This window comes from Serinus canaria, chromosome 2 (genome assembly GCF_022539315.1).
Source record: "Serinus canaria isolate serCan28SL12 chromosome 2, serCan2020, whole genome shotgun sequence".
Lineage (NCBI taxonomy): Eukaryota > Metazoa > Chordata > Aves > Passeriformes > Fringillidae > Serinus > Serinus canaria.
Window position 1 is genome coordinate 131,579,813 of NC_066315.1, and position 27,578 is coordinate 131,607,390.

Below are 27,578 nucleotides of genomic sequence, written 5' to 3' on the forward strand. Positions count from 1 at the left end.
AAGTAGCTCAGCTCACTGCCCCAGTCACCCTGGGACCTCGGTAGCACAGCCATGGGGACAAGAGCTGCTGGCAGCACCCACGTGGGTAAGGGATCTCAGCAAGACCTCAGTCAGAAAGTAAGATTGCTGGGAGCCAGTATTTGGCTGGAAAGCTGCTTAGAAGTACCTCAGTGGTCATCTGTTTTGGGAAGCACAGTGGGTGATTTGGTAGCTTGTTCAGCAGTGTCTGACCTGAATCCCTTCAGAACAAGAACACAGGACCTACTGCCTGGGATGCAAAGCTGAGGCCTGTGGGATCCTGGTAAAGATCTTGAGCCAGCCTTAGGGACAAGAGCTTTCACTCCAAAGACTTTGTGCTCCTACTTGCAGCTCCCATAACACTGGACAGCTTGATTTGGATTTCAGAGGATGAATCCTTTATAGCTGGCAGCCATGCTGGGTGACAGCATGAAGTGCAGAACATGACTTCTGTATTGCTCTGTAAGTTCTCAAAGGGAAAGAGTCAGTCCTACTGCTCTACTGCAAAATTATTCTAGGAGAGAAACCTTTACCTGGGGTAAATTCTCCCCCTCAAGATATGATCCCACAGTGCCTAGTGTTCATGAGGCTGGTTCCAACCCTGCAGGAACTTTGTGAAGTAGCTCTTGCAATACAAACTGCAACCACCATCAATATGACTCAGTGCAGAATCTCTGCCTGTCACTTAGATTACCCTAGCATCAGTTTAAATTATAGTCTGTTTTGCAGGAGTCTCGTGTTCTTGGTTTTTCCCCAGAGTGAGTATCAAGAGGAAAGAGTGGAAGTATCTCTGGAGTTGAGCACTCAGTGTTGCATCTTCTGTTCCCAATTACACAGCAGCAAACTGCAACACCAAAGTGGGAGCAAGGCTCTCCCAACTAAAACAGGGAAGGGACGGATGGTTTCATCAGCACAAGACCCAGTCAGGGCACAGGAGCTGGGTGCAGGACCAGGCCGGGGGGCTGCTGTGCGGTGCTAGCTGTGGCACAGCGGCATGTACATGTAAATCCTTTTTATCCAGACCCTAACCCGCGGAGGAGAGAGCTGCTGCCCTCCCGCGGCGTGTCTGCCCCGGGCCGCGGGCAGCCGGAGGGACTCGGCAGGGCAGAGGCAGCGCCGCGGCCGAGGCAGCGCCCCCGCTTCTGCGAGATACCCGCGGATGGGGAAGGATCGGGGACGAGCCGGGAGGCGGTGGGATGGGAGAGAAGTGGGAGGGGAGGGTTGCGGGAGGAGAAGGGGAGGGGACAGCCAGGAGTCGGGGTGGGTTGCGGGGGGGGGGGGACAGCGGAGATAATAAAGGCGGGGAGAAGGGGTAGAAGGGCGAGCGGAGCCGGGGAGAGCTGGACGAGCGGGAGTGGGGCTGAGGGCGTGAGCGTGGCCGGCGGGGCGGCCGTGCCCGGCGGGGCGATGGTGCCCGGGCGGCGGCGGCGGCTGTGAGCGGGGCGTCGCCATGGGCTGCGGGGGCAGCCGGGCCGACGCGATCGAGCCCCGCTACTACGAGAGCTGGACGCGGGAGACAGAGTCCACCTGGCTGACCAACACGGATTCCGAGAGCCCGCCGCAGGAGGGCGGCAGCGCCGAGGGCCCCGGCCGGGAGCAGGGCGGCCCTCGCCCCGGTGAGTGCGGGAGACGCGAGCGGGCACCGCGGGGAGGGGAACGGCGGCGACACCCTGTGCCTGCACCTACACACCGTGTGTGTGCAGCTACAGAGCCTCTGCGCTCACCTACACACCCTGTGCGTACAGCTACACATCCTGTACGTGTACCTACACACCGTGTGTGTGCAGCTACACATCCTGTGTGTGCACCGACACCCTCTGTGTGCGCACCGACACCCGCTGTATAGACGCGGACACACACACGGGCTGTGTGCATGGAGCGGGGTGTACCCTCGTTCCTGCTGTGAGATGAACGTACCCCGCCGCTCCAGCCCCCCCGCCAAGAAATGCAGGCTCCCGAGTCCGCTCGGAAGCCGCGGCGGCTCGGAGCGCCCGGAGCCTCTGCCCTGCCCGGCCAGCACCGCCGAGAGCGGGACCGGGCAGCGCCAGGAGCGGCCCCCGGGACCGGGCAGAGTCGGGACCGGGCAGCGCCAGGGGCGGCCCCCGGGACCGGGCAGAGTCGGGACCGGGCAGCGCCAGGAGCGGCCCCCGGGACCGGGCAGAGTTGGGACAGGGCAGCGCCAGGGGCGGCCCCCGGGACCGGGCAGAGTCGGGACCGGGCAGCGCAAGGAGCGGCCCCCGGGACCGGGCAGAGTTGGGACAGGGCAGCGCCAGGGGCGGCCCCCGGGACCGGGCAGAGTCGGGACCGGGCAGCGCCAGGGGCGGCCCCCGGGACCGGGCAGAGTTGGGACAGGGCAGCGCCAGGGGCGGCCCCCGGGACCGGGCAGAGTCGGGACCGGGCAGCGCAAGGGGCGGCCCCCGGGACCGGGCAGAGTTGGGACAGGGCAGCGCCAGGGGCGGCCCCCGGGACCGGGCAGAGTTGGGACAGGGCAGCGCCAGGGGCGGCCCCGCCGCACTCAGGGCTGTGGGCTACCAGAGCCGGTTTGGGCCCCTGAGACCCTCTCACGGCGGTGCTCGGCTGAGAGCGAGAGACAGACGCCGTCAACTGCGGAACAATGTTATCAGGAGGGGAGAGAACTCGGTCCTGGAGGCTCTTTCTGTGGAATACATGGCTTTTTCTCTTACAAGAAAAGTAACTTAGGAAATAAATTGAAATTAGGGAAGAGGCAGCTTTCTTCCACACTCCCTCTGATGCCTTCTGATATACAGAAAGTTGACCAGAGGGTGGGTTGGACAAGAGCAGATCAGCAAGTTTGAATATCCCAGTTCTTGTCAGTATGCTACGTTCCCCAGTTGTGCACCTGAGGTGTTATGGGAAAGGGATTGAGGAGTTTTGATCTGATGTGCAGTTTAAATTGATTTAAGAATTTTTGTGCAACAGCATCTAGAAATCTCAGCTTAAGTCCAGAAATTCATTGTGCTAGATGTTGTACAAATGGTTGCTGCCCAGAATAATTACAATTTCCATGTGAAGCAGTAAATGCCTATAGGCAGGTTCAGATGTAAATAAGTAGCTTTACAGATTTTCATAGAAAGTAACAAAGCACCAGTAAGAAATAATGAAAGTACAGGATTGAAAATTCACAAAGGTGGGCATCACAGGCCAGCTGGAACTGGAAGACCAAAACTCTCTGCTGACCAAAATATGATAGGGAGGGAGAAGTCACAAAGGGTCTATGTTGTACTCCTAAAGGCTCAAGAAAGACTCTGTAGTAGTCCCATGAGAAACTATGAGAATTTGAAGGTGAATGGGTCTATGAAATGCCATATTAAAGAAAATTAGATAAGGAATTTAAAGAGGCTCAACTTGATGCTGATCAGTAAGTTCAAATTGTGGGTAACAGTGTTGTCTCCAGCAGTGAAAGCTAAAGAGAGTGTTAGCCTTTTACCCACACATACCATTATCTTAGCTGTGTTTACTTTGAGTTGGTGCCTAATCATAAACAGAAGCTAGACAGTGTAAGATCTGACTCTGAACAGGAGATAATAAAGAGGTAGATCAGTAAGTATTCTTCCTTAGAAACATGGGGTAATTGACTTTGTGTTTGGACATGAGAATACCAGAGATAAGGAGAAAAGAACAGCACTTGAGACCAATAGAGACTGATGAGGACATGAAAACAACCTTGCAGAAGAAATTAGAGGCAAAGTGATGAGGAAAGGACAGAGTAGAAGCAAAAACGAAGAGTAGGACTTCAGTTACAGCAAGATTCACTCTTCAACAGAGCTGTGATGGCAGCAGTTTAAGGAGCCTGAGGAACCCACACTGCTCCCAATTAGTGCCTCAAAAGTCATAAAGTACTTCAGGGAGAGCTGTTGAAGGGTAAAGTTTGAGGTAGGGAAGGAATAGGGATAAGGAGAGGTACTCCAGGGACAATAACAGTACTTTAAGTGAATTTACAGATGAAAGGGAGAGGAAGGAGCAATTGGAGGGGCAAATGAGGTCAAACGTGGGTTTAAGACATGAAGAGGAATACATGATTTTATTGTGAGAACTGAAAACTCCCTCAGAGACAAAAAGGAAGGGTAAGGGAGGGGACAAGAAAAGGATGGGAGAGATGGGGAAATAGGAGATGACACTGGCACAAGGCAAGGTGGGAAGGAGCTGTAACTGGGACACAGAAAGGGAGGAGGCAGCCAGAGAAGTGGGCACCAGCCAAATGAGGTTGGGGAAAGACGATGAAGTTCTTCTCTGTCATTTTTCATTTGGAAAAAGCTGGTGAAATTCTGTGAAGAGAAAGACACTGCCATTTCTTAGATGAAAGAAATATTTTGGGAAAAAAAAATTTAGGATAAGATAAAAGGTGTAAGAGGTAGTTGTGATTGCCAACATGTCTCAATTGTAGAAAAAACAGCAGAATTGGACATTAAAATGTACAGAGAACTAAATCACTCAGGGACGAAAGAATGTCATGTATACAGAGTCAGAGTGTGTATCAGTGAGGAAAGGGTTAGTAACTCCCATACATTAATCTTAGTAATTTCATACCACCACAAATTTCATCATATGTTTCTCATTTTTCATCCAGTACATTCAGCTTTCTGTGCCTGCTCTCATTGGGATTATATGTATTTCTGTAGCCAAATGTTTATACCTTTACCAAAGCATTTTGAAAGCTTAAATATTATTAAATTAATAGGAAAGTATTGAGGTTTTTTAATTTACTAATTTGCTTTTCTATTTTCCCAATTTCAATTCTTCCCTTCTTAGACTATTTGTTAATTTCCCTGCTTGATTTTTTACATCCATTTTTATAAAGTGTATTGTAATCTCCCTATTTTTTACAGGAAGACATAGGGGCCAGTATTAGTTACTATAACATACCTAAAATAAGAGAGATGGTCTTAGGCTCATGAGAAGTGACTTAGGTGATGGGAAGTCACCAACAGACACAAATATAGGTGGTTGTAACTTCCATAGTAATGTATATTATGTAACTTGATAGTGTTGCAGCACACTGCTGAGGCTTTGGCAATGAGGAACAGGGCAACCAGGTATGGATGAAGAGGGATAGAAAAGTAATAACTCCATGAAGCACTGCAGGTGCTGGAATTGAAAGGCGTTTTCTGGAAAATAAGTGTACGTACTGTTCGTAGGATGAGTGGCTTCTGTGAGGGAGAAAAAAAGGAAAGAATCACAATGAGCCCTTACAATAAAGCCATTTCTTGGAAGAACATCCATTGCTATGTGAGCAAAGAACTTTTCACAGGACTGAGCTACTGCGTAGGCTATAGCTGGGAGAAATAATAGACTGCATTTCTGCTTAGTAACCGTTCCTTGATCCTTGCAACTCTTTGCACAAATTGCTTTCTCTTTAGAGGGTCTGATTCAGCTAAGTGGAACTGTTAGCAAAGTAATGACTTTCAGAGGAAGTAATAACCTGTGGGTACAGATGAGTCCCCAGGGCAGCCACCATGGGTTGCACGCAAACCACAGCGAAAAGGTTGAATCCGCAAAAAGCACAAAAAACCTCTCAAGTATTTTGGAACATGCTTGCACAACCTGTTATCTTATATGGGGATAACTTGCTGAAATGTACATGTATATGTATATTATATATGTACATGTATATGTATATGTATATGTATATGTATATGTATATGTATATGTATATGTATATGTTTATGTATATGTATATCTTAGACATTTAAGATGTACAATTTACTGCCAGAAACCAGAATGTGTTTATATAATCTATAAACACATTCAACAGAAACTAACAAAAATTAATGATGAGATTAGCTGCTGTATTCAATTATTTTTTCTTTATTATACCTGAAAGCACCTCAGAGTGTATATGGCTTGCTGTCTTGTGATGAGAGAGACTTTACAATTCATTTACCCCACGGGCTGCAAGTGCCTTAAGACAGGATCTCTCCTTACTCCACAGCAACCAGCACAGTAAGACCCCAGTCCTTAATAGGGATTTTTTCTGAAATGCCAATAAAATCAATTAATTTTTAAATGATGTAGCAACCAAGTAAAAAATAATTCTCTTGTCTCAGAATAGAAAAGTTGAATACGGATTGCCTCAGGGCTGACTTGTTCCTCAGCTATTAAATTATTTGTTGATTTTTTATCATGATGTCACCCACAGTATCAGCTAAAAAAAAATTGCTTTTTATTCTTTGAACTTTTTCCTTAGTGAAGTAGGTTTTGGGGTTTTTTTCCCTTGAAGCATATTAAAGAAATTATTTATCCATATTTCACACAGACTCACCTGATGTACTCAGAAGGAAAACTTGCCCATGGCATCAGCAAACAGAACTGCAGTAGCTGGCCTGCCAGGAATGAAACCTGCAATTTGGGATCAAGACATTTGCAAAATAGCTATGAAATGGGAGGGCAATCGAGTCCTTTGTAAAATGAAGAGAGAGGATCAGAGGAATACAGGAGAAATGTTATCACTGTCTAGCAATCTGGCTGGCTAACAGTTTATCTTGCACAATTGCCCTAATATGCTTGTGTGATAGCGAGCGATTCTTGCCCTGCTCTCTGGGGCTGAATGCCTGGCTCATGCTGCTGCTCCACTGTTCCCTGCTGCCTGACAGCTCCGGGGCGTTTTAAGGACCAGGCTCATCATTCGCAGCTAGGCTTTGGTCAAGCCTCAGGATGCCAAATGCGGCGTTTCAGAGGTAACCTCTGGCGGGGAAGTTCTGGCCAGCCCGTCTTGCACGGCGTGCGGCGGAGGGCTGCGAGCAGCCGCAGGCAGGGCCGGCCGTGCGGGCTCCGGTCGCCGTGACAACGGGGCTGCGCTGCTCGGACCGCGCTGCCGTCATCCGCTCCCCCCTTCGCCAGGTGTACGCAAAGTCAAGAGCTCCACAGACATAAATAAGCAAACACCAGGTTGTAAATTAAGAGGCCGGTGCAGCAGAGTGTTTTTCGTGAATTGGGCTGCAGAGAAATATTTAACAAGCCATCTGTTTTAGGTCAAGAGGCAAAGATGGATCAGTGCATTACATAGGTAAATCAGGATCTCTTTGTGCTCTTATGCCCTTATGTTCTTTTATTAATGGGCTGTTTCAAAATCTGGTATGTTTAATAAACAACTATAACAGTGATTCTGATGCGATATTTTCAGGAGATAGCCTTATTACAGTTCAGAATTACAGCAAAAGTGAATAAATGCAGCTCTTCTGGACTGTTGACATATTGCAGCAATTCCCTTTCCATGTCAGCCCAGACCTTGGGTGTAATAATTTATTGTGTTTGTGTGGCAATGTTTTGCAGTGGGGAGCAGGGTACAGGCTTGGTTTCTGTGAGAAGCTGCTAGAAGCTTTCCCCACAACACGAGGAGCCAGGCAGCTCCAAGATGGACCCACCATGGGCCAAGGCTTAGCTCGTCAGCAATAGTGGTGACACCTTTGGGATAACATATTTCAGAAGTAAGGGGGGGACAACCTGCAGAAGAGCATCTGGAGAGAGGAGTGACAGTATGTGAGAGCAGTGCCTTTGCCATTTCCCAATCAACACACTGCTGTGGGTTGACCTGGGCCAGATGTCAGGCACCTACCAAAGCACTCACTCCCTCCCCTCACAGCTGGACAGAGGAGAGAAAATTGAATAAAGGGATCATGGGTTGAAATTAGGACTGGGAGAGAGATACTGGCAAAACAGGCTCAACTTAGAGATATGAAATGAATTTACTGCACTAACAAAATCAGAGCAGGATAATGAGAAGTAAAATAAGCCCTCCTTCCCAGCTCTACCTCCTCCCCCAGTGGCTCAAGGAGGCAGGGAATGGGGCTATGGTCAGTTCATCACCCAAGGCTTCTCCTGCTGCTCAGGGAGAGGAGTCCTTCCTTCCCCTGCTGCACCATGGGGTCCCTCTCACAGAAGACTGTTCTCCATGAACTTCTCCAGTGTGAGTCCATCTCACGAGCAGCAGCTCTCTGTGAACAGCTGCAGTGTGAGTCCATCCCATGGGCAACTGTCCTCCCACAGCTGCTGCAGTGTGGGTCACTCTTCCATGGGTGCAGCCCTCCAAGGACAGGCTGCTCCAGCCTGGGGACAGGGCCCTCTCTCCACTGGCTCTTCCACAGGGACACAGCCTCCTCCAGGCATCCACAGCTTCAGTGTAGGTCTCATCCACAGTTCTGGGTAGATCTCTGCATCCCTTTGGACCTCAGTGGGCTGCAGGGCACGGCTGCTGCACCACGGGCTGCACCAAGGGCTGCAGAGTATTCTCAGCTCTGGTGCCTGGAGCATCTCCTTCCCCTCCTTCTCTGCTGACCTTGGTGTCTGCAGGGTTCTTCCTCTCACATATTCTCACTCTGCTCTTCTCTGGCAGGAAAATTAGCACTACACTACAACCTTTGTTTGGATTTTCTTGTACAGTACATCACACAGTTGGGGTTTGCTCCGTGTAGAAGCCGATCAAGGATTACAGCGTTGGCCTAAATCACTATCTGTTGCTCCACAAGAGAGCACTGAAATTATTGGAAAAAAATCAGACTCAGATGATAAATACAACTTTTTGTAATGACCGTATTTTCACCCCAACCCTAGCTGCTAATGCTTCCATTCCATACATTTTCACCTTTGCTGTCATTTGACAGTGCAAAAATGGTTTAATTCCATGTTTCAGTTAAAAAATGGCACCAATACTTATTTGGCCCATCAGATCATGCTAGACAATCTACCCCACCACCAGGAGAAGTATTTTTAAATTAATTGGTTTTTAATAAATATCCACTGTTATAAAAAAAAAAAAGGATGCATCCATAGATATCCATAGATAGCAGAACTTAAGTAAAAGTGTCAAAGGTAATTGAGAGCTGAGAATTTTTTTCCATCATGACCCTTCAGCTTGCTATTCTATGAGATGTATTAGACCAAATTGCTGGGAAAATTTCAGTCTTGTTTGTGAATAGGTGGTTCTGATACTGCATGAAGCCTCCTGGCTGGTCCTCGTGTCTCAGGTGGGAGCAGCCACCTCCCAGCCCTGAGACAGGAAGGGAGGGAAGGGGCTGGACAGTGTTCTCCAGATGCTTCCTCCTTCCCCAGCAGCCTCTTCATTGCACTCTCTGCCTCTGGGATTTTCTCAAAACACTGCAAAAGTTGTAATGCCAGCCAGCCTAAGCTGTGATAATCTTTCCACAAAACCTCTCAGGCTTTGATCAGCACCCATTTAGTTGATGGCCAATGGCCTTGATAAACCCTCCCTACAGTTTGAAGCAGACCTGCTAGAATTGATCACCTACAATTTACCCCACAATAATTTACCCACTGATAAAATAAATTTGCTAAAAATGTCACGTATAGGAGCACTTGAATTACTTGAAAAGCTTTCCCAGCTGTCACAGTACCAGAGAGCAGAAAGGCTGTTGAGCATCAATAGAGATGATTTGCAGGAAGATGAACTGGAACCATCTTTCTAAATGACTTTCCTGTGAAAAAAATCCCTCTTTTTTGCAGCACTGAAATCTTTAAAGGCAAAAAATTCCAAGTTATTGAGAGCCAAAGGTCTGTCATTAACTAAAGGAAGAGGTTTTACACTGTCTCTGCAGCAGGTGGTGGGGAGGAGGGATGGTGGGAGAGGGAGAGTGCCTGAAAGGGTTTGAACAGGAAACCTGAGTCGTGGTTTTGATGGCAGATCCTGCCTGCAAAATGCTGAGAAGGAAATTGCTCTGAAAAATTACTCTTTTTTGTGGACATAGCACTCTTTGCCCCATCCCAGCCTTTATATGCTGGTTCAGGACATTTAAAAATTGTTTTTTTCTTTTTCTTAGGAATGTATTCACACTTTCTAGACAGTTCCAATTCTGCATTTTCCAGTTTAGGAATGTAGAATTCACAGCAAAAAATTAAAAATTTAATTATATTTTAGTGAAGATTCCTGCCAATCTCAAAGCAGAGGAGCAATGTATTGCATACAGGAAACACAGTTCAGAGTGTACTTTGCCTTGTTGTTCATTGATTAAAATTTCCAAAATTTCCACATAAAGCACATATTGAAGTAATTCAGCATTAAAGTGGCCAAAATCTCTCTTTTCTTCAACTGTAATCAGTTCTAGAAATATATCTCATCATAGAAACAGAAATTATATTGCTGGTTCCAACTTTTTTCCCTCAGATGTCCCTGAAGTTTAAAACAGATTGCAGTTAGAAGAAATCTGGGATTGAAAGTTGGGTTTTACCTTCGATTGAATCTGTTCTATTTAAGACCCAGGAACAGAATGATCAAAGCCAGCAGTTTATTGCAAGGCTTACAGTTTATTGTAAGCAGTTTATTGTGCTCTGACCTGCACCCAGCACCCCTCAGATCTCTCTGGCTCTGTGGTGAGTGGGTACATTTTTCAGCAGCTGTCTCACATGAAACAAGTGCCTTGGTCCTTTGCTGTGAGCAAAGAAATAATGCAACAAGGCAATTTTATCTTCTGGTGAAAACAGTAGAAAATAAAACACCAGTCTGCTTCCCTAGACTGCCCCAATGCCTTTTCAGTTCTGTTTAGGAAAGAAACAGGGTAAAAGTAAGTCAAAGAGGTAGGTGAAGGAGTGGACTTTTGCCAATTAACATGGGCAACTGGAGGCTGTGAGCCAGGACTTTACATTTTGGGTTTTCCCTGAGTTCACTGAGCCCCTCTGCATTGCTGTTTGCCCAACTGAGCCCCACATTTTAAGCAGCTGATTAAAACAATGCAATGTTGAGCCTCCTCCTGGCTCCATCTCCTCTTGGGAAATGGAAAATTTAGGCTAGCTGGTCCAGATGCAAGCTAGCTACTGAAGAGAAAAATAACCAGCGCATTCTTTATTGACTGACTGAAATATTTTGATTGTGTTTTTTTGCCAGTTTCCAAACAGTGCATATAGCTGTGTTTCTGTCTCTGTACATTTTGTCTGGATATTGTCCTCATGTAGCACTTTTCATTTTTGTCAACTGCTAGCATTTCCCATGTGGGCCATCAGATTTGTTTCAAGCACTTGCAGTACTAAAAGCATGAATATCTGACATTTGCACAATGCTGATGCCTGAGTGCTTTCTGAATGTTTACACTGTGTGTGGGAAAGATGGAAAAATACAATGGATTTATCTAGAAGATGGTTGATGGCTGATGGCATAAAGTTTTACTGTAGTTACTGCCTTCATTTTAGAGTGAACATAAATGTGAGTGATGACTTTTTCACATGTTTTAAGGCAAAGCACTTTATGATCACAGTTACACTGGTTAAATCAGCAGTATCCCTCTGTATGTTCATTCTGTAAGGCTGGGAATGCCACCAGGCCATGCAGTCCACTGGACTTTCCTGAGTTAATTTCCACAACATACCTGTGGGGCATTGAGACTGAATTTACAGCTTTCCAGTGGTTGACATTTTGCCTAAGCCTCTGTAAATTATCCCAATCACTATTTTTTAAAATAAATGTGCTACTTGGAATGTTTAACTTCAATTCCAACTGCTGAACCTTGGTAAGCAAAAGTGAGGAGTCATTTCAGCTCACATTTCATGTACCTTTAAATGCTTTTCATGAGGATTCATATTTAGTCTGCCTAAATATTTTTGCTGCTCCTCAGTGTGATTAAGTGAAATGATGCATTTTGCTCATTATAAAACTCCACATGTGATTAGCTAGGTAATGAGACTGATAGCAATGCTTTCCATGTCTGTGCTGGAAATTAGTCTAGATCATAATGAGAGATGTTTTACTACCACATCCCAAAGGAGAAGGAAAGCCCAGGGAAAGGAGAGGGAGGGAAAGAGCATGTGAACACCTCCAGCTGGAAGGCACTGCTCAGAACAGGGTGGGTGCTGCTGTGGAGAGGGTGACTGAGAGAGGGCCAGAAGCCTGCTGCTTGTTTTCCATCTCACACAGTGCTCTCCTGTAAGGAAAACTTCTTTCTTGGCATTTTAAGGACAGGTTTAGGCAGGAACTGAGCCAAAAGCCAACACTTTGGGAAAACAGACTGATTTGTCATAATTTGGATCCATAATATATAAGGTACAGTGCATGGAGTGTGCAATTTTTAACATGCACTTTTCACAGGCTTTACTGGAACACAGCCAGTATATTTGCATGTGGAAAAACAAATGCCCCCACTCTCTATCCTTCTAAAATACAGTACCATGAAAAGCACTTCAGAGCTTTGCTATTTTGTGTTAGTTTTTTAGGCTGGAGGAAGGAGTGATCTGTTTCTGGCACATCATGTGGTGCTAGTTAGTTGCTTAATCCATTCTGTGTTATTTTCCCAGGCAAAAGATGTACTCAGCTGTCAAGGTCTTCTAAAATGTTTCTGATGCTTATTCCAAAATATAGTGCAAATTTGGTTCTTCTATCTTGTTCCAGTTATCAACATTTGTAGCTTCATGCATTAAACTCTGTTGTCTTTCTGACATTAAGTCCTTGCCTAGCACCATGATTACAATTCTCTCAAGTTTACCTTTTGTATCTTCCCTTGATGGTCAGGCCAATTCCCTTTAATTCATCTAATGGACTCTATTTGCCATGAAGAGCCCTTTGTCTGGAGCTTTGAAATGATCACACATTTGTTAAAGAGTGTTTCCTCTTTGGGATAAACATAAATTTTATATTCACCTTTATTTCACAGACATGGTTGCAACACTGTGAAATTTGTTTACAAGATGGTTATTCTGTGATTCTGTATCCCCATTTGAAACTGAAACATACCAATATGCTAAGATTCAGCATGCACTTGTGAGTTTAGGCCATGCAAGTGATATCAAGGTTTGCAGCTTGAGAGTTTGTTTGTGCTTTAGGATGAGCTCCCTTGAAATAAGCATCCCCCTGTAAGTATGGAGGAAGGCACAGAGCCCCTGGCTGTCTCCCCACACCACTGCTGTGCCTGGCCATGGCTCAGCCCTGCCTGCCTGGAGACAGCTGTGGAGAGACCTCCAAAATGTGTGGAAAGTGAAAATGTGTTCGTTGTATTTTGCTTTGCTGCCTGAAATTCATATCACATTAGAGTTCAGAGAAATAGTTCTGGATTCTCTTAATGTCTGGGAAGCAGATTTATTGCATTATTGTATTTACTGATACAAAACATTGTTTCTGATAATATTTTCCTGCTCCAGTAGGTCATCCCTCTGTAAATCAGGATCCTTCATCCTAACTCACAAACCCACTCTCTGCTATGCCTCAAAGCTTCCAAATTGTTTGTTAGGTAAAAGAGCTATTGCATATTTCCTGAGCATCTGGCCTTATCCCTGAGGCTACTGCTTTGGAGGAAATGACTTAAACCTGACTTTTGTCACAGCCTCCACTCCATTTTTTATTGGATCCTTGCTATGTCTTGTTTTTGCTGTCAAAGCATGCACCAGCTCTCAGGCCTGCAGATGCGTGGCTTTCCCAAAAATATATAGTCTCAAATCAGGAAAATCAGTAGAGAAAACAGATGTTTCAATGCTTTCTGTGCTTATTATCACTCAGTCATTAAATGCAAGAAACTTGGTGATGATTGCAAACACATCTTTCCTCTGGAAGCACCTGTATGTGGTGGTAACACTTTCTATTTGTCTTCCCTGTGAGCTTTCTCAGAGTCCATCTTTACAGTGCAGCATCTTTTTAGGCAGGCACGTTCTGAAGCAGCATCTTATGCATTATACATGAGATAATAGTCATGATAAATAAAAAAGGGTGTTGATGAGCCAGGAAATGGAACCCTACTGGTTTGTTCATAGTCAGTTCCAAAGGTATAGATTCAGCTAAACAGCTACCTGCTTTAAACAAATGTACCTTGTTATTCCAGAACAGAACCCCTGGCAGCACAGGCTCTCATGGGTACTGGCTCAGACCTAGAGCATGTTTGGGTCAGAATTCATGTCCTGTTTTGGTCACTTCCTGTTGCTTTAAAATGAAGTGGGAGAATACCGTGGCAAACACACATGGAATGATTTTCTCTACAAATAGTTGATTCTTTTGGCTAAGATTAACTTTGTCTCCTTCCTACAAGGCTTCATACCCTACCCAAACTTCTGGACGGTATTAGCTACTGCAGCATTGATGATTTTCTTAGTCACAGAAATGTTCAGGTCACCTTGAACCTTGCTAAGATTTACTCTTTGGATTAAGCCAGTGCAGGAGATTCAGGCAGACCTACCTATGTGTTATTTGTGGTTTGAGAAGTTTCCTGTGCTCCTGATATTTAAGGGCTACAGAATTGTCCCCCCTAGATCTCTTCTCTGTCTCTCTGTGCCAAATGTCAATCCATGACACTACTTTGCTTTTCAGAGCAGTTTTACATTCAAAACCTGAATAAATTAGTTGATTCCCCCCTTTTCACATCATCTTTATACAAAGGTGATACAAAAATTTTCATACAAAAATCTGGTTAGAAACAGTTGAGAGTAAAAATTTCCTCTCATCTTTATGAAATACTGTTATTAAGAATAATTTGAATTCTTAGGTGTAACTAGGCTGTATGAAGAACTAGAGCAGCATGTATGCAATATTTCTCTTTGGTTTTCACTAGTGTTGTCATTATAATAAAAGAAACCAGAAAAAATAAGAAATACAGGTCTAATGTCTTAAATTTTCATTCTGTATTTTACATTTTCACTGACTTCTCTGTGATGAGCAGCTTGTTTACTAAAATAATTATTTTCAAAGCATTCTTAGACAGCTCCTCCCCAGGTGGGGAGAGAAGTGGGGAAATGTGGGGAGAGAAGTTCAGAGCTATATAATTTAAGCATATTGAATGGACACAAGCTTGCAAGTCTGTGAGCAATTTTTCAGACTGCAATTTTAAATATCTATCTCCTAAACCACAAAATTGGGATGATGCTGTCTGACAACTTATGAAAACTCATTCCAAATTTTAAAATTATTGTGTTTGCTTTGTTTTATTGGAGAGCACACCAAGCTAAGCTGCTTTCAGCTGCTTGTTCTGATTCCTGTGCTACCTCCCAAGTTGTGCCAGTCTGACTGCTTGCGTCATTGGGGGAAGAATAAAGTCTAGGACTGATTTCAGTTTAAAATAACCCTTTTTTGCCCTGATGCTGCTGAAAAAAGCATTTGTCAAGTTCCAGCCTAAAGGATTTCTATTGGCATGGTAAGAAAGGCAAGACTCAGTGTTCCTATGCAGGCCAGCAAGCAAAGAGGAAGGTGGTAAAGGTTGCCATGGGAGGACAAGTTCTTTTAGGGACACTTTGTGCTGGAAAGGTAGACTTGGATTTATGAATTTATCAGCAATGGGGCTGCTGCAGGGCTGCTCTCCCTGGGGCCATTGACACAGAACTCGTGTGTGTTCCTTACACATGCAGTGAAATTCCTGCCACTTGGCATCCACTCCTCTCCACAGAGGGAGCAGCCTGCAGTGCCCAAATCCCCCCAGCCATTCCTGAGGGAAGGGTTCCCATCACATTCGTGGGCATTTAATAACCACCTAGAAACTCAGGTTTTGGGGATGAAGCCATGAGAATATTGCAGCCTTGCCAGTTCATTTGAAAGTAAAACATGTATTTGACTGAGCATGGAGGTGGGATCTGCTGTTTCTCCTGGCCTAAAGAGGCCCACAGACTTTTGGCAGGGGTGCCATGAATGAGAAGATGAGAATGAAAACAGCATTACTGAACCCATTCATTTAAATATTTACAGTGATTTAACAACACTGATGTAAACTGAAGATCTACCGTGAAAGACCAAGGAGATTATTTACCAAACCCCTGCTGTGATGATGGCATAAATATCTCAACAGTTTGCTTGTTTTAAACCACAATGAGGCAAGACCCTTACTATTGCCACCCTGCTGGCTTTTAAATTCCAATAGTACATAAGAGAGTTAGCTCTTCATTTTTGTGTACTGTGGCAAATCCTAAATAGCTATGCAAGAATATTTGCTATTTTAAAAGCAACTGTGTGTTCCTAATCCTTTTTAAACATCATCTTTTTTTGCAATCATCATTTTGGGTTATGGATCTAGTCTATAAAATAGGTATTGCTTTATGGATTGCCAACAATCTTGAGCTCTTTACAGCACTGCTTATATAGTCTCACTGTAATTTCTTCTTGCTGTTCATACATAATGAGCAAGTCACTGAAGCCTCTAAGCTGTTGCCCACTATCTAAGTCATCTATTTACTAATGAAAATGAATTCTAAAATAGTTTCTAAACTTCAGAATAGCAAACATATTACAGTATAAAATAAAACATCTTTTTGCCTAGTGTTGGTGACCACTAGGTCATCCATATAAAAATATAGCAGTGATGGTGGAAGGCTCAATGCTGACACTTGGTTTATATTTGACAAGTATTGCAAAAAAAGTCACACCCCTGCAATGCAGGGTACAGCAAGTCTGCTCAGGCTGCAAACTAACAGAGACAAAAAATGATCCAGATATACCATTTTCAGGACTGAGATTTTCCATCTGCCTCTGGAAATGGATTCATATAAGAAAAATTTTTCTGTGCGAGACCAAAAGATGCAACACAATCTGATAAATGAACAATTGGACTTAATAACAAAATGGCTTTTTAGCTGACAGATGTTTCACCAGACAATTTAGTCAGAGGCCAGATGGCCAAAGAGATACATGATGGAAAGTAATTTCATAGGATGACTCCACAGAAGGCAAAACTCATCATTTGGAAGTTTGAAATGTCAAAGACTCAATTAATGGAATTAGTGTGCAATTCCTAGTGCAGTTTGCCTGTTGAAAGCTGGGCTCAAGTTTGTTCTCAGAGCTGCACTGCAAGGTGAGGCAGGGGACTCCTGGCTGGAGCTCTGACCCACACGTGGCTCCTTCCTCTCCGTCTCCCTTCCTGACAGCTGCTTTTGTCTGCAGCCGCAGCCTGTGCCACTTGCTGCTCTGCACCAAGGCATCGTTTGCCTCTCCTCTGGTCCTATGGAGTGATAGGGAGAGGTAAGACCTAAAATCTAACTAGGAGGGGAATTTTGGGAGATGCAGGAGAGGCCGAGTTTACTGTTGCCTTACTGAAATTGCATCTAAACCTAGACACAAGAACAACAATAGTTTTTATATCTAGCAGAAAAGGCAGTTTCCAAAGACAGAAGGATTTTTTAAAAAATAAATTATAATATTTACTATAATATTTTCAAGTTTCAGCTCAATTTTCTTTTTTTCTATCAAAAACTACATGACAGCATTATTAGTTACCACCACTACGAGTTAAACTGCCTTTGGAATACTCTGCCTCCATCTTCTGACTGCTCAGGGAAATACAGAGACCAATTTGTATTCAGACTTCTTAACTCCCAGAATCATAGAATGGCTCAGAAGATCTCTTAAAGAAATTTCACAAAATTTTATATATTTTCAAGACCAAGGCTTTGAATATTTGGGAGAAATTTTACTGAATTCAGTCATTGCCTTTGCTAGCTAATACTGACAAATGTTGCTTTCTACTGACAGATCATCTTTTCTTACAGATTTCTGAAAAAGAATTCAGGACTTTGGTTCATTTTTAACATCTTTAACACAGCACTTGAATTCCTTCCTGATTAATGTAGAAGGTTTTGAAGACACAATGTCACTTCACACAGCCATGGCTTGTTATTCTTTTTCCACATACTTTTTCCCATTTAGTGTCTGTGACTCCTTAATTTTTCTAGGTTTGATACCTGCATTGCCAGTTAGTACATCTGCCTTCTTTGTTTCTCCTTTAACAAAAAGCTCTTAATAAATAAGTTTTGACAAAAACTAAATTGAGAGCAACAGTCATGGATCTACTTACTCCTTGTATTTGGATTTCTGACCCACTGTTCCAATCAGATGTTGAGTGCTCTGCACCCACCATAAATGACAACTGATTTTTGTTAATGAAGTAAGATGGGAAAATTCATTTACGCTGTCCAATAGCATATTGTACAATTCATGTGTATCCACACAGCTAGAGCAGAAAGCAAATTACTCATTTTTCTGATTGCTGACAGGCAAAACAACAGCAAATAATTTTTTTCTAAATTTTTCAACTTCAAATGAAAAAACCCATTCAAGGCAAGGCCGTGGATTGAGCAGCCTTTCCATCCATATTGGTCTCATTTGTCATGCTCACATCTAACCCCTTCATTTCCCAGAACTGGAACAGATTTAAGGGGGCCTTCTCTGGGTCTTAAGTTCAACTCTTGGTCATGCAAGGAGGTGTGTGTGTGTGTAGAAAAGTCAGTGGAGACCTGCAGGTGACAAAAATCCACTGGCATGCTGCACTCATTGACTGTTTCCCCAAGATTTCCTGAGCCAATGTTTCTCAGAGCAGTGGACCATAGGAAAAAGGCAAAATGATGTCAAATGTGAGGATGAAGATGCCACAGGGAGGTGGACTGCTCTCACTGTGCTGCTGTACTACACCTTGCATCACTGACACATCACAAAATGAGGAAAAATAGAGGCATGCCAGGGCCAGCTGCAATTGCTCCTCAGTATTAACTGCCCAATTCCATGTGTCCCTACTAGGTCTTCTGGAGGATGGGAAATTGGCTCACACAGGAGTACCTGCAGCATCAGCCACAGCTGGAATGCTGAACGCTGAGAAGAGGAGCAACGGTGGCTCTCAGTGTGCAAACCCCATAGTCCACAGCATGGGAACTACAACACAGAGACAGAATGGCTTCAGGACCACAGAGGTATGAGAATAATTATGCTCCCTAATGCCCAGCAGTAGCTTCAACCAGCTCTAAGTTACTTTTGTGACAGCTCTCCCTTTGCAGAGAAACTGTATTCAGTGTCTTGAGATATGAGAAAATGATGCCAGGCAGTGCCAGGCATGGCACGGTTGAGCTGAGCACCTCTGGCAATGCTTCATGCCTGAACAGCCACAGAATTGTTGTTTTATTTGTCAATCAGAGTAACACACACTTGCTACAGAAAAAAACAACAAAACCCATGCTCATTTCTTTCCAACTCAGTCCATGTATTGTGCAAACTACTTAGATTAATTATCTGAAAAGGAACATGTTTTCCCTTGAAAAGGAACATGTTTTCCCTTAATTGCTGTTCTGCTTAAAATATGTGCACTACATGAACCCTGGTTCATTTAAAGCTGGACATGAAGCTTGAAAAAGTCAATGGGTGTCTTTTCAATAACTTCAGTAGGCTTTGGATCATATCCTCCCCCTTTTTCCCCCTCACTTATGGGTTTTGTACCTTGTATACATTGTAAGAACAAGGTTTTGGGGCTATACCAAAGACCAGCCTTCTCCTGCCACAGCTGCCTACCCACCCACCTGCCTCCTACAGCCTTCCACTTGCTGCCCTGTTTGCATAGCAGCTGCTGAGCTGCAGATTAAAGATTAAAGAAAACTGCAGATTAAAGAAAGCCAAAATCTATGGCTGGTTTACTGTTTCTTTGGTTCCTCATGTGAGAAGGTGTTAGCTAAAAATTTGGGGAAAGAAGACTTCCTCATCTTCTAGGTTATCTGCAGATGCAGCAGATAAAGTCCTTTACATGGTCCTTGGCACTTCTGGGGGAATCTCAGTTTCTACTTTGAGAAGTGCTTGCCATGCTGTTGTTGCTGCTTCCCCTACTTTTTCAGGGAAATCTCCTCTTACTACAATATCATCTAATATCACATCTGGGGAGAGGGAGACTGTAAAAGTTTGGCAACCACAGAATGTGCAGTCATGGGTGAATGTTTACATGGCTGTGGGAATCTGTCAAAGGTACACTGCACTTCCTTCTGGTGAGCATGAATTGAGCCTTGAGGTATTCCCAGAGTGGAATCATAAATAACACCCTTAATGTCTAGTTTTGCCCACTGTGAAGAGGATGCTCCCTGAATTTGCATTACAGTTCCACAAAATTTGGCCAGCAGTAGTTAGAGGTGTAATATTGGCATTTAGTCTCCTGCAGACAATGGTGAGTGGCCACTGTCCCCTCAGCTTTTTCACCATTCTCCAAGGGATACAATTGTTTTCCTTATCTGTACAATGCTGGCTGGATTGGCAGCCCTCTTAAGCATAATTTTTACCTTTTCTTCCAGTTTTTGTTTTATCTGCTTTTCTTTCTGCAACTGTTTGTGCAGCTGCTCAGTTTCCAAAGATAGTAACAATTCAGTTGTTTTCCTGCCCTCTATTTCCTCTCTCAGATTTAGTTTCACACTGCTATGGTTTTTTCCTACCTAATTTCTACAATAATTGTCTTTCCCTATGCTCTGTGAAGTGAGTAGAACCTTAAAATTATCTTTCTCAGTTATAAGCCTGTTATTGGGTTTCCAATTTTTCTTTTATTTCCCTCTCAAAAGCCAGTGATGACTTTAATACTCCATTTTCTGATTTCAAAGCAGCATGTTCTATATATAATACATTTGAGGGAAGGATTCTTTGATTCCCTTTTGCATGTAAGGTAGGTGAGCCTCCATTACTGCACAAATAATTGCTTTGTCTTTCCACAAGTTTTGGGCCCATTCCTTGCCTGCTTGGGAAGGAGCAAATTCATACTTCTGTAACTTTTTATCCATGGCAATCCTGCTGACTACACCAATTCTTCTGTCACATAAAAAATTATGCTTGCTTTCTGTGTTGTCTGCAGATGTAGTGGGCCTGGGGACCTTCCCTTTCTCACTCAGTATTATCTGCCTGTCTGAGATCCTGGGAGACCTTCACAGACAATATTTCAGAGTAAGCACTCTGGCACCCTGAGTCTGGGGAGGTGCCAGAGGCACAGTGTGGTGGCACAGTAATCCTGGCCAGGACTGCAATCCCTGATGCAGAACTGACATGCACTGCACTGTAAGTCTGGGCAAACTCAGTGACTCCACATTCACAAACAGGGCAATTTCTTGCCTCTTGGACAGAGCAAGGCCCACAGACTGCTGTTGATAAATGCACTGATATCAGAATGCATAAGCAATAGTGTTACTGTGGAATAAAGCTTACCTGGCAGGAGTCCCCGTGGGGGAGGAGAGAGTACAGGATGTTGAGCATCCCAGGACACAAAAAGGAAGAGTCTGCTCTGACCTCCCTCCCCTATAAAGTCATATTTATATTGTTCTCTTCAAGGATGGGGAAAAAGTTTCAGTGGACATAATTTCACACTTGAATGGAGTTTGAGTGACTTTATATACACGTAAAGATTGAACAGGTTTTACTTTGTTAGCATATTACATGGGGCATGGAAAGGAATATGTATTTTCAAGTTCAAGCAAATTTCAGCTTTTGGTCACCATTTGGGTCATTCCTTTGGCTTAATTCCTGTTAGGTGCATTGTTTTAAACAGAGAATGACTGCAACATCTCTGTGCCATTCCATCCTTTTTTCTTGCCTCTCTCAGACATGAAACAAGCTCCCCTGGTGTCCCTGCTCCTCAGGCATGCACAGTTTGTTGAATTGCTGCCAGTGTGATCACTCCTCCTCTCTGAGCTTTGTCTTTTGACATTTTTTCACAGAAAGTGCCTCAGCACAGCATGTGGCAGAACAGCTACACCCACCCCATCAGAAGTGGTCCCATCTTGAGAGTCACATCCTTAAACCATGGGGTCTGAGCAAATGAAAAAGGGAATTTGGAATGAACTTCACCTTGAATTTGCCAACACACAACACATCAGTACATGTCTATTAATTTTATAGCTCCATTGTATTATTATCTTTTGTATTCCTATAGTACAAAGATATTCCCAGGTGACAGAAAAGATATATGTATCTTTTCATGAGATACTGCACCTCCAGGTGGACAGGGACACATTCCACAGAAGCAGGACATCCAGAGCATGGGATTTCTGTAAATGAAAAGCCCAAATGCCTGTCACAGCCACAAACCCACAGAGAAATTTTAATTGGTGAGGTTGGATATGGTTGAACAGAATTACATAATTATTAATCCAGTTTGAAAAAGACTTGGTCACAATTTATAATTACAGTGTGTACCTGTCCTACTGTTAGAGAAAATTGTCTAATTTTGTAATTGAATGGAAAATTACTTCTGTATTGCACTTAGTAGGAAGTATGGGCAGTTTCCTACAACATATTAATCATGACTGTAATGGTACTACTCAGTGAAGTGTGGGTTCCTGCCCTGAGGACCCTTGACTTTGAAAATACCCTCCTGCACTTTCTAGCTGAGATACATTCAGTAACAGGTATCTCTGCTGTTGCAGCTCAGTGCAAAAAAAGTCTGATGATAATTAAAGCATTTACATTATTCTCCACATCCAATGCAGGTACCTAAGAAAGTGTCTAAACTTCTTATAGTCAAAAAAGAAATATATATGCCTAGAGAGAAAGTGTAGTATCTAATTTAGGCTCCAGCTCTGCTCTGCCATTCTGCATCTAAGTTTTTCCACTGTTTAGGGAACTATAATGTGAGCATGTAATGTGAACACCTTAAGTTTAGATGCCTAGAGTTGAAAAGGAGATTATCCCCTGCAGCTCAAAATGTACCCATTTTATCTACATGAGCATTCACATTCACAGAGTTTTTCTTTTGTCTCGACATGCTGTGGAATACAGTGCAATGCAGCACAGGCTGCCCTTGGAAGGCTGGGGCTGTGCCACTGGCCTGTGGTCTAGCAGGGGATAAATCATGTCACCTCTCTGTTTCTAACTTTCTCCTGCATCAAGCTCTAAAGCAGCCATCTGCCTTATCCCTTGGTACCTGGTTATGACAGGGTACAGCTTGTGCTGTTCAAAAAGAAAAGGTTTGACACTCAGTGTGTCTGGGAAAATTTATTATCCTCTCATGACCAAAATGTCAAAACAATTTAGAAGTAAAAGATGACGATGGTGATGACAGTAATAAAGAAAGGAGTGTTAATTCCAGTGAAGGTAACAGGTTGGTCAGACACCCTTCCAAAGAAAAGGTGGTACCAGATTATGTCCCTGACTGACAATAATCTGGTTTGATTCTCATTGTTGTCTTTGGCCAGGACTTGCATGAGCAGTAGCACTGGGGGAGCAAATAGCAAAGGAGCTGTATACAGGTGTATTCAGGCTGCAGAAATGTGAAATAACACACAGCAACAAATTAACTCCAGGGGTTTCTCTGTGATATATATGAACCTTCCACTTATGTCAATGTCTGAACTTTATAGTTATTTTACCTGGCACTCTTACCATGTAAATAATGCCTAATTTACCTGGCATTCCTTAACACTGACAAATAGGCTCATGGAACACTGGCAATGCAATAATCAAACCCACCTAACTCAGCTGTGTGTCTCTGTCACCCAGATCTGGGTACACTTTATTAAACCTATCCAGTTTCCTGTGCATTATGGTGTGTTGCTTATGGCAACAAGCAGACAGTCTGGGAGATGGAAAAGTATAAATTTAAATTAGGGATGCACTTGCATGCCTCAGACTGACTTTTTTGAATATTGAAAATAAACTGATGAATCTCTGAAAGGTATATATTGTGCTTGGATCTTGTATGCAGGCAGAAGTAAATGTTACTTTAAAACTATATTTTCACATCAGAAATATAAAATCAGGTACAGAATATTCCAGCTCAAGCTAGTGATGCACTATTCCCAGTGACATGAAAAAGAACCTCTAATTTTCACTTCTGGACTGAAACCAGATTTATTTGCTCTGCCTTTACAGTACACACACGCAGAGATGATAATTATAGGCAAGAAGGTTGATCCAAAGCCTACTGACATGTGCTGCCTTTGCAGCAGGTACAAGCTTGTGTCCACACTGAATGAGACAGTTGCTCTTCATCACAGAGCTGTGTGAATGGTGCTGGAGACATTCTGCTCATTACATAGAACTGTTTGTGTAAATTAGGGGTTAATCATCAGTGACTCTTTCTGTTGTCATTGTGGAACTCACTGTACTGTTTCAAACTCTTACAGAGTAAATGGGACACGCAGAAAACGTCCACGCAAGAAGTTGCCATTAATGTTACAAAAGGCATCAGACAAAGTGACAGAAGAAAAATAAAGAGTTGTGCCAATTAATGAAGAAAATTGCAGGTGAGGATGGACTTAACAAAGCTTCACTGCACTTTAAATGTCATCACTGAAGACATGAAGATCTCTAGGTGTTCCAGGTTGAATACAGCAGGCAGCTGCTACTGAGTGCCTCCAGAATCAGGTCTTGTGGAAACCAGCTGCAAGCACTGCAGACATTACAGTGTTTGTCTAAAGACAGACATAGTCGTTTGTCTAAAGCAGTGGCACTGCACAGACATACACAGAAATTCATTATTTTTTTTTTTTACTGACTTCCTCGTTATCCCTTGTGTATGTCCTGTTCCACATTGCTATTAAGATGAGGCTCTGGATAATAAGGGGTACAGTTCATCACAATGAAAACCAGGAAATGAACAAATGGATCTGCATTTTTAGTCATAAAGTGGTTTTGAGTGTGGATATTCAAACTCAGAGTTCATTTAAAGCACTCACATATTTTAAAACACAAACCCAGACATCTGAAGAAAGTGAGACTAAAATCTAGTCTTCCACTAAATCTCTTTTCAACTATATATATAGGTTACATATAGTTAAGTCATACAGTAATGTTTTTATATAATAAATGTTTATTTACTTAGTTTTAATTTATTGTTCCTATTGACATAATTTCAGTCTTAAAAATAGTAACTTTCATATTGATCAGCCTTATTGAAGGTCCTAGTCTCAACTAGTAAGTAGAGTTGTGGCTGCTTGGTTGTTTTATAAACGTTGAAGCCCAGATTGACTAGGAAAAAAGTTACCATTAATATTACAAGAAAATAACCACAATTTTTAAAGTCATATTCTAATGTCAGTTCAAAAAGTTAACTTTATTTGATAAGATATAATTAATTCACTGTGCTGAAATTATTTAATACATTGTGAGCATCCTGTACCACAGTACTCCATGATTATAATAAATATATATCTAAAAGGAATATAAATGTTCAGTATAGTGAAGTCTAGGAAGTAAGACAACATATTACTTCTTAATATGGAAGTAATAATATATATTTTCTGTGAGTTTGCATGTTTATGAAGATAAAAGGGGTAAATTTATTTGCCTCCCCTATCAGACATATATCTATAATATACATCCATATATATATATGGTTGTATATTAGTATCCTTAAAGGGCCATTTAAAAGAACTACTGAAAACAAGCATACAAGAATAGGATTGTGAACTGAACCCTAGTTTATTCTGTATTAGCATCATTTTAATAGCTTGCTGCTTAGCTGTGTGAGTAACTTTCCTTGTTGTACAACAAGTCTATGCAATAGGAATTGTTTATTAATTAGTCCAACAAAAAGGCAAACTGGAATCTAGAGTTAGAGCCAGAATTTTGCATACCATAGCATATTCTAAAAGGATTTACTGGCAGAGAGAGTGCAGTATAAACTTGTATGATACAAGAAAGCTACAGAAAGTGAATAATGACCCTGATGTGTTTAAGGATAAACAGGATTTTGAAGGAAGGCAAAAGGGAAGGTTTGTTTTGTAAGAAGCTGTTCCAGAGATTGTGGCCTTGGGGGGATACCACATTAGAGTGAGTAGATGCAAGAACAAAGGAGTCCTGGCAGTGAGAGTATTTATTAGCTAAGAAATTATTTAGTGATGATGTGCTGACCAGATGTGTCAGATGGCTTGGGTCACACCACAGAAGGAAGCCCATGAGCTGCATGGCACATGAAGCAGCCCTGGCTCATGCCAGCAGCCATCAGGGAGGCAGCTCTTGAGTCTTGTATTCCCAGCATGAGCTGTGACAGGATGGTTTGCAGGAGATGGCCTTGGTACACAATTATCTGGGCAACATCTGGGCTCATGCTGACCACATCCCCCATCAGGGTGGCAGCTGCAGAGTGCTGGACACTGCCTGCCCTGGACTGCTCATGATAATGTTCCTGAGCTACTCCAAGATCCCCTAAACCTGTTTATATCCTGAAACTTAACTTCATGACATTCAAAGATTGGATCCAACTTCTGTGGTAAAAAGCCATGTTTGGTAACAAGCAATTTTATACACACTCCTCGTGTAATACATTACTGTTCTTATTCAGTAGGCATTAGTAACTGAAAAGAAATGACATTCTGTCCTAGGTTCCTTCTTAGTGCTTGATGTGCAAACTTCCAATGACCTTAATAAAACTAAGAGCATGATGTGGATATGTAGATCTTGCTTCTGTACACAGATTGGGATATACTTATGTTTACTTTCCTTCTACTAGAGATAACCACAAGTAGAAACAACCAATTTATAAAATAATACCCCAAACAACCAATTTATAAATAATACCCCACTCTGTATAAATAGGGTGACAGAATCTGTCTATACCACTTTAGATGATTTAAAGTCCTCATAATAGATTCCCATGTTAGTTTTAGAGGAAGAAGCAAGCTCAAAGAATTATCTGGACATTTTCATTCCAGGTGGCCTTCCTAGAAAGGAAGTCTTATTTACAGGGTCTGTTCTTTGGGCATCATCTTTCAAATATAAATGGCTCAAAGACATCAAATAAAATAAAATAATAAAATGTTAAAATAATAAAATAATAAAATGTTAGACAACATGGACTTTCAGATGAGGGACCTGTGGGCACCTCTGTCTTATATGTCAGGATTTTTAAAATTTTTTAATTTCTCCCAAAAAGACATTATTGCCAAATGTCTAATTGACAAATTGCCACATATTTGTTTGATATCCCTTGGCTGCATGTGAAGATTTCTACAGGTACACTGAAATAACACACTTTCTGCTGGAGTGATGTGCCAACAGATGGTGAGTTCTTATGATTTATCTAAGTTCAGATTTTAAACAAAAAGGAACTTTGTCACATTTCCACAATTCCACCACAATATATACATAGGATTTTCCTATATATCTTGAGATATCTTCTTCACCATGTGAGAAATGGAATCATTCAAAAGAAAGAGGATATTGCCTAAAGAAGAGAGAGGATTTACCATTACCAGTTCATCATAAGGCAAATTAATTTTCTCAAAGACTCAGTACAGCTTTATCTTGCACTATTCCTTCATGTCCCTTATGATTCCTTAATGTATTTCCTCATTTCAGCATCACTGTAGGACATTGACTGTAAGACACACAATTTTAATGTGTGACTGGAATGATTTTCTACTGACATAAATAGAAAACTATAATTATTGTGTAAGCAATATATGAGTACTACATTAAACATGCATTCCTGTTAGTTGAATTACTGAGATTTCATAAAAACCAGGACACAGGTAGTTTTGATCTTCCTTGTATGCTCACATACATATTTATTTGTGCATGTCTCTGCATGTGTATATTGTAATGTCTTTAGTGTGTACTTCTGCAGTTCAGGCACTTTTTTTTTGGAGAACCTTTAATTTCTGTTTGTAATTCTGATAACCAAGTGTAAAATATTTTAATGTTTGAACTGAGATTTGTTTTACATGCTTTATGAAAAGAATGAGATATATAACTTGTGCACAGAAATGGTATTTGAAAAAGCAGGCTTAGTTTTATTTAAAAATACATCTAAATTCAAACTAGACTAATGGGAACATTTTTGTACTCTCTGCAAATTAAAGAAGATTGACCTTAAATTTAAAAATAAAAATAGAGAACATTTTTAAAGTGTCTGTTTATTACTCCACTTATTTCACATTTCTGTGTTTGTGGTTGGGTTAGCTTTTAAAGCTGAGAT

At 42.5% G+C, this 27,578-nt stretch overlaps 1 protein-coding gene across 1 annotated transcript; it reads left to right on the top strand.

The window, feature by feature from the left end:
- Positions 1 to 1,442: 1,442 nt before the first annotated feature.
- Positions 1,443 to 27,578, top strand: BAALC (BAALC binder of MAP3K1 and KLF4). Its single transcript, XM_030238211.2, has 3 exons — positions 1,443 to 1,634; positions 18,449 to 18,618; positions 23,785 to 27,578. Exons 1-3 carry the CDS (start codon positions 1,469 to 1,471, stop codon positions 23,887 to 23,889), a joined length of 441 nt encoding a protein of 146 aa, XP_030094071.1. The 5' UTR covers positions 1,443 to 1,468; the 3' UTR covers positions 23,890 to 27,578.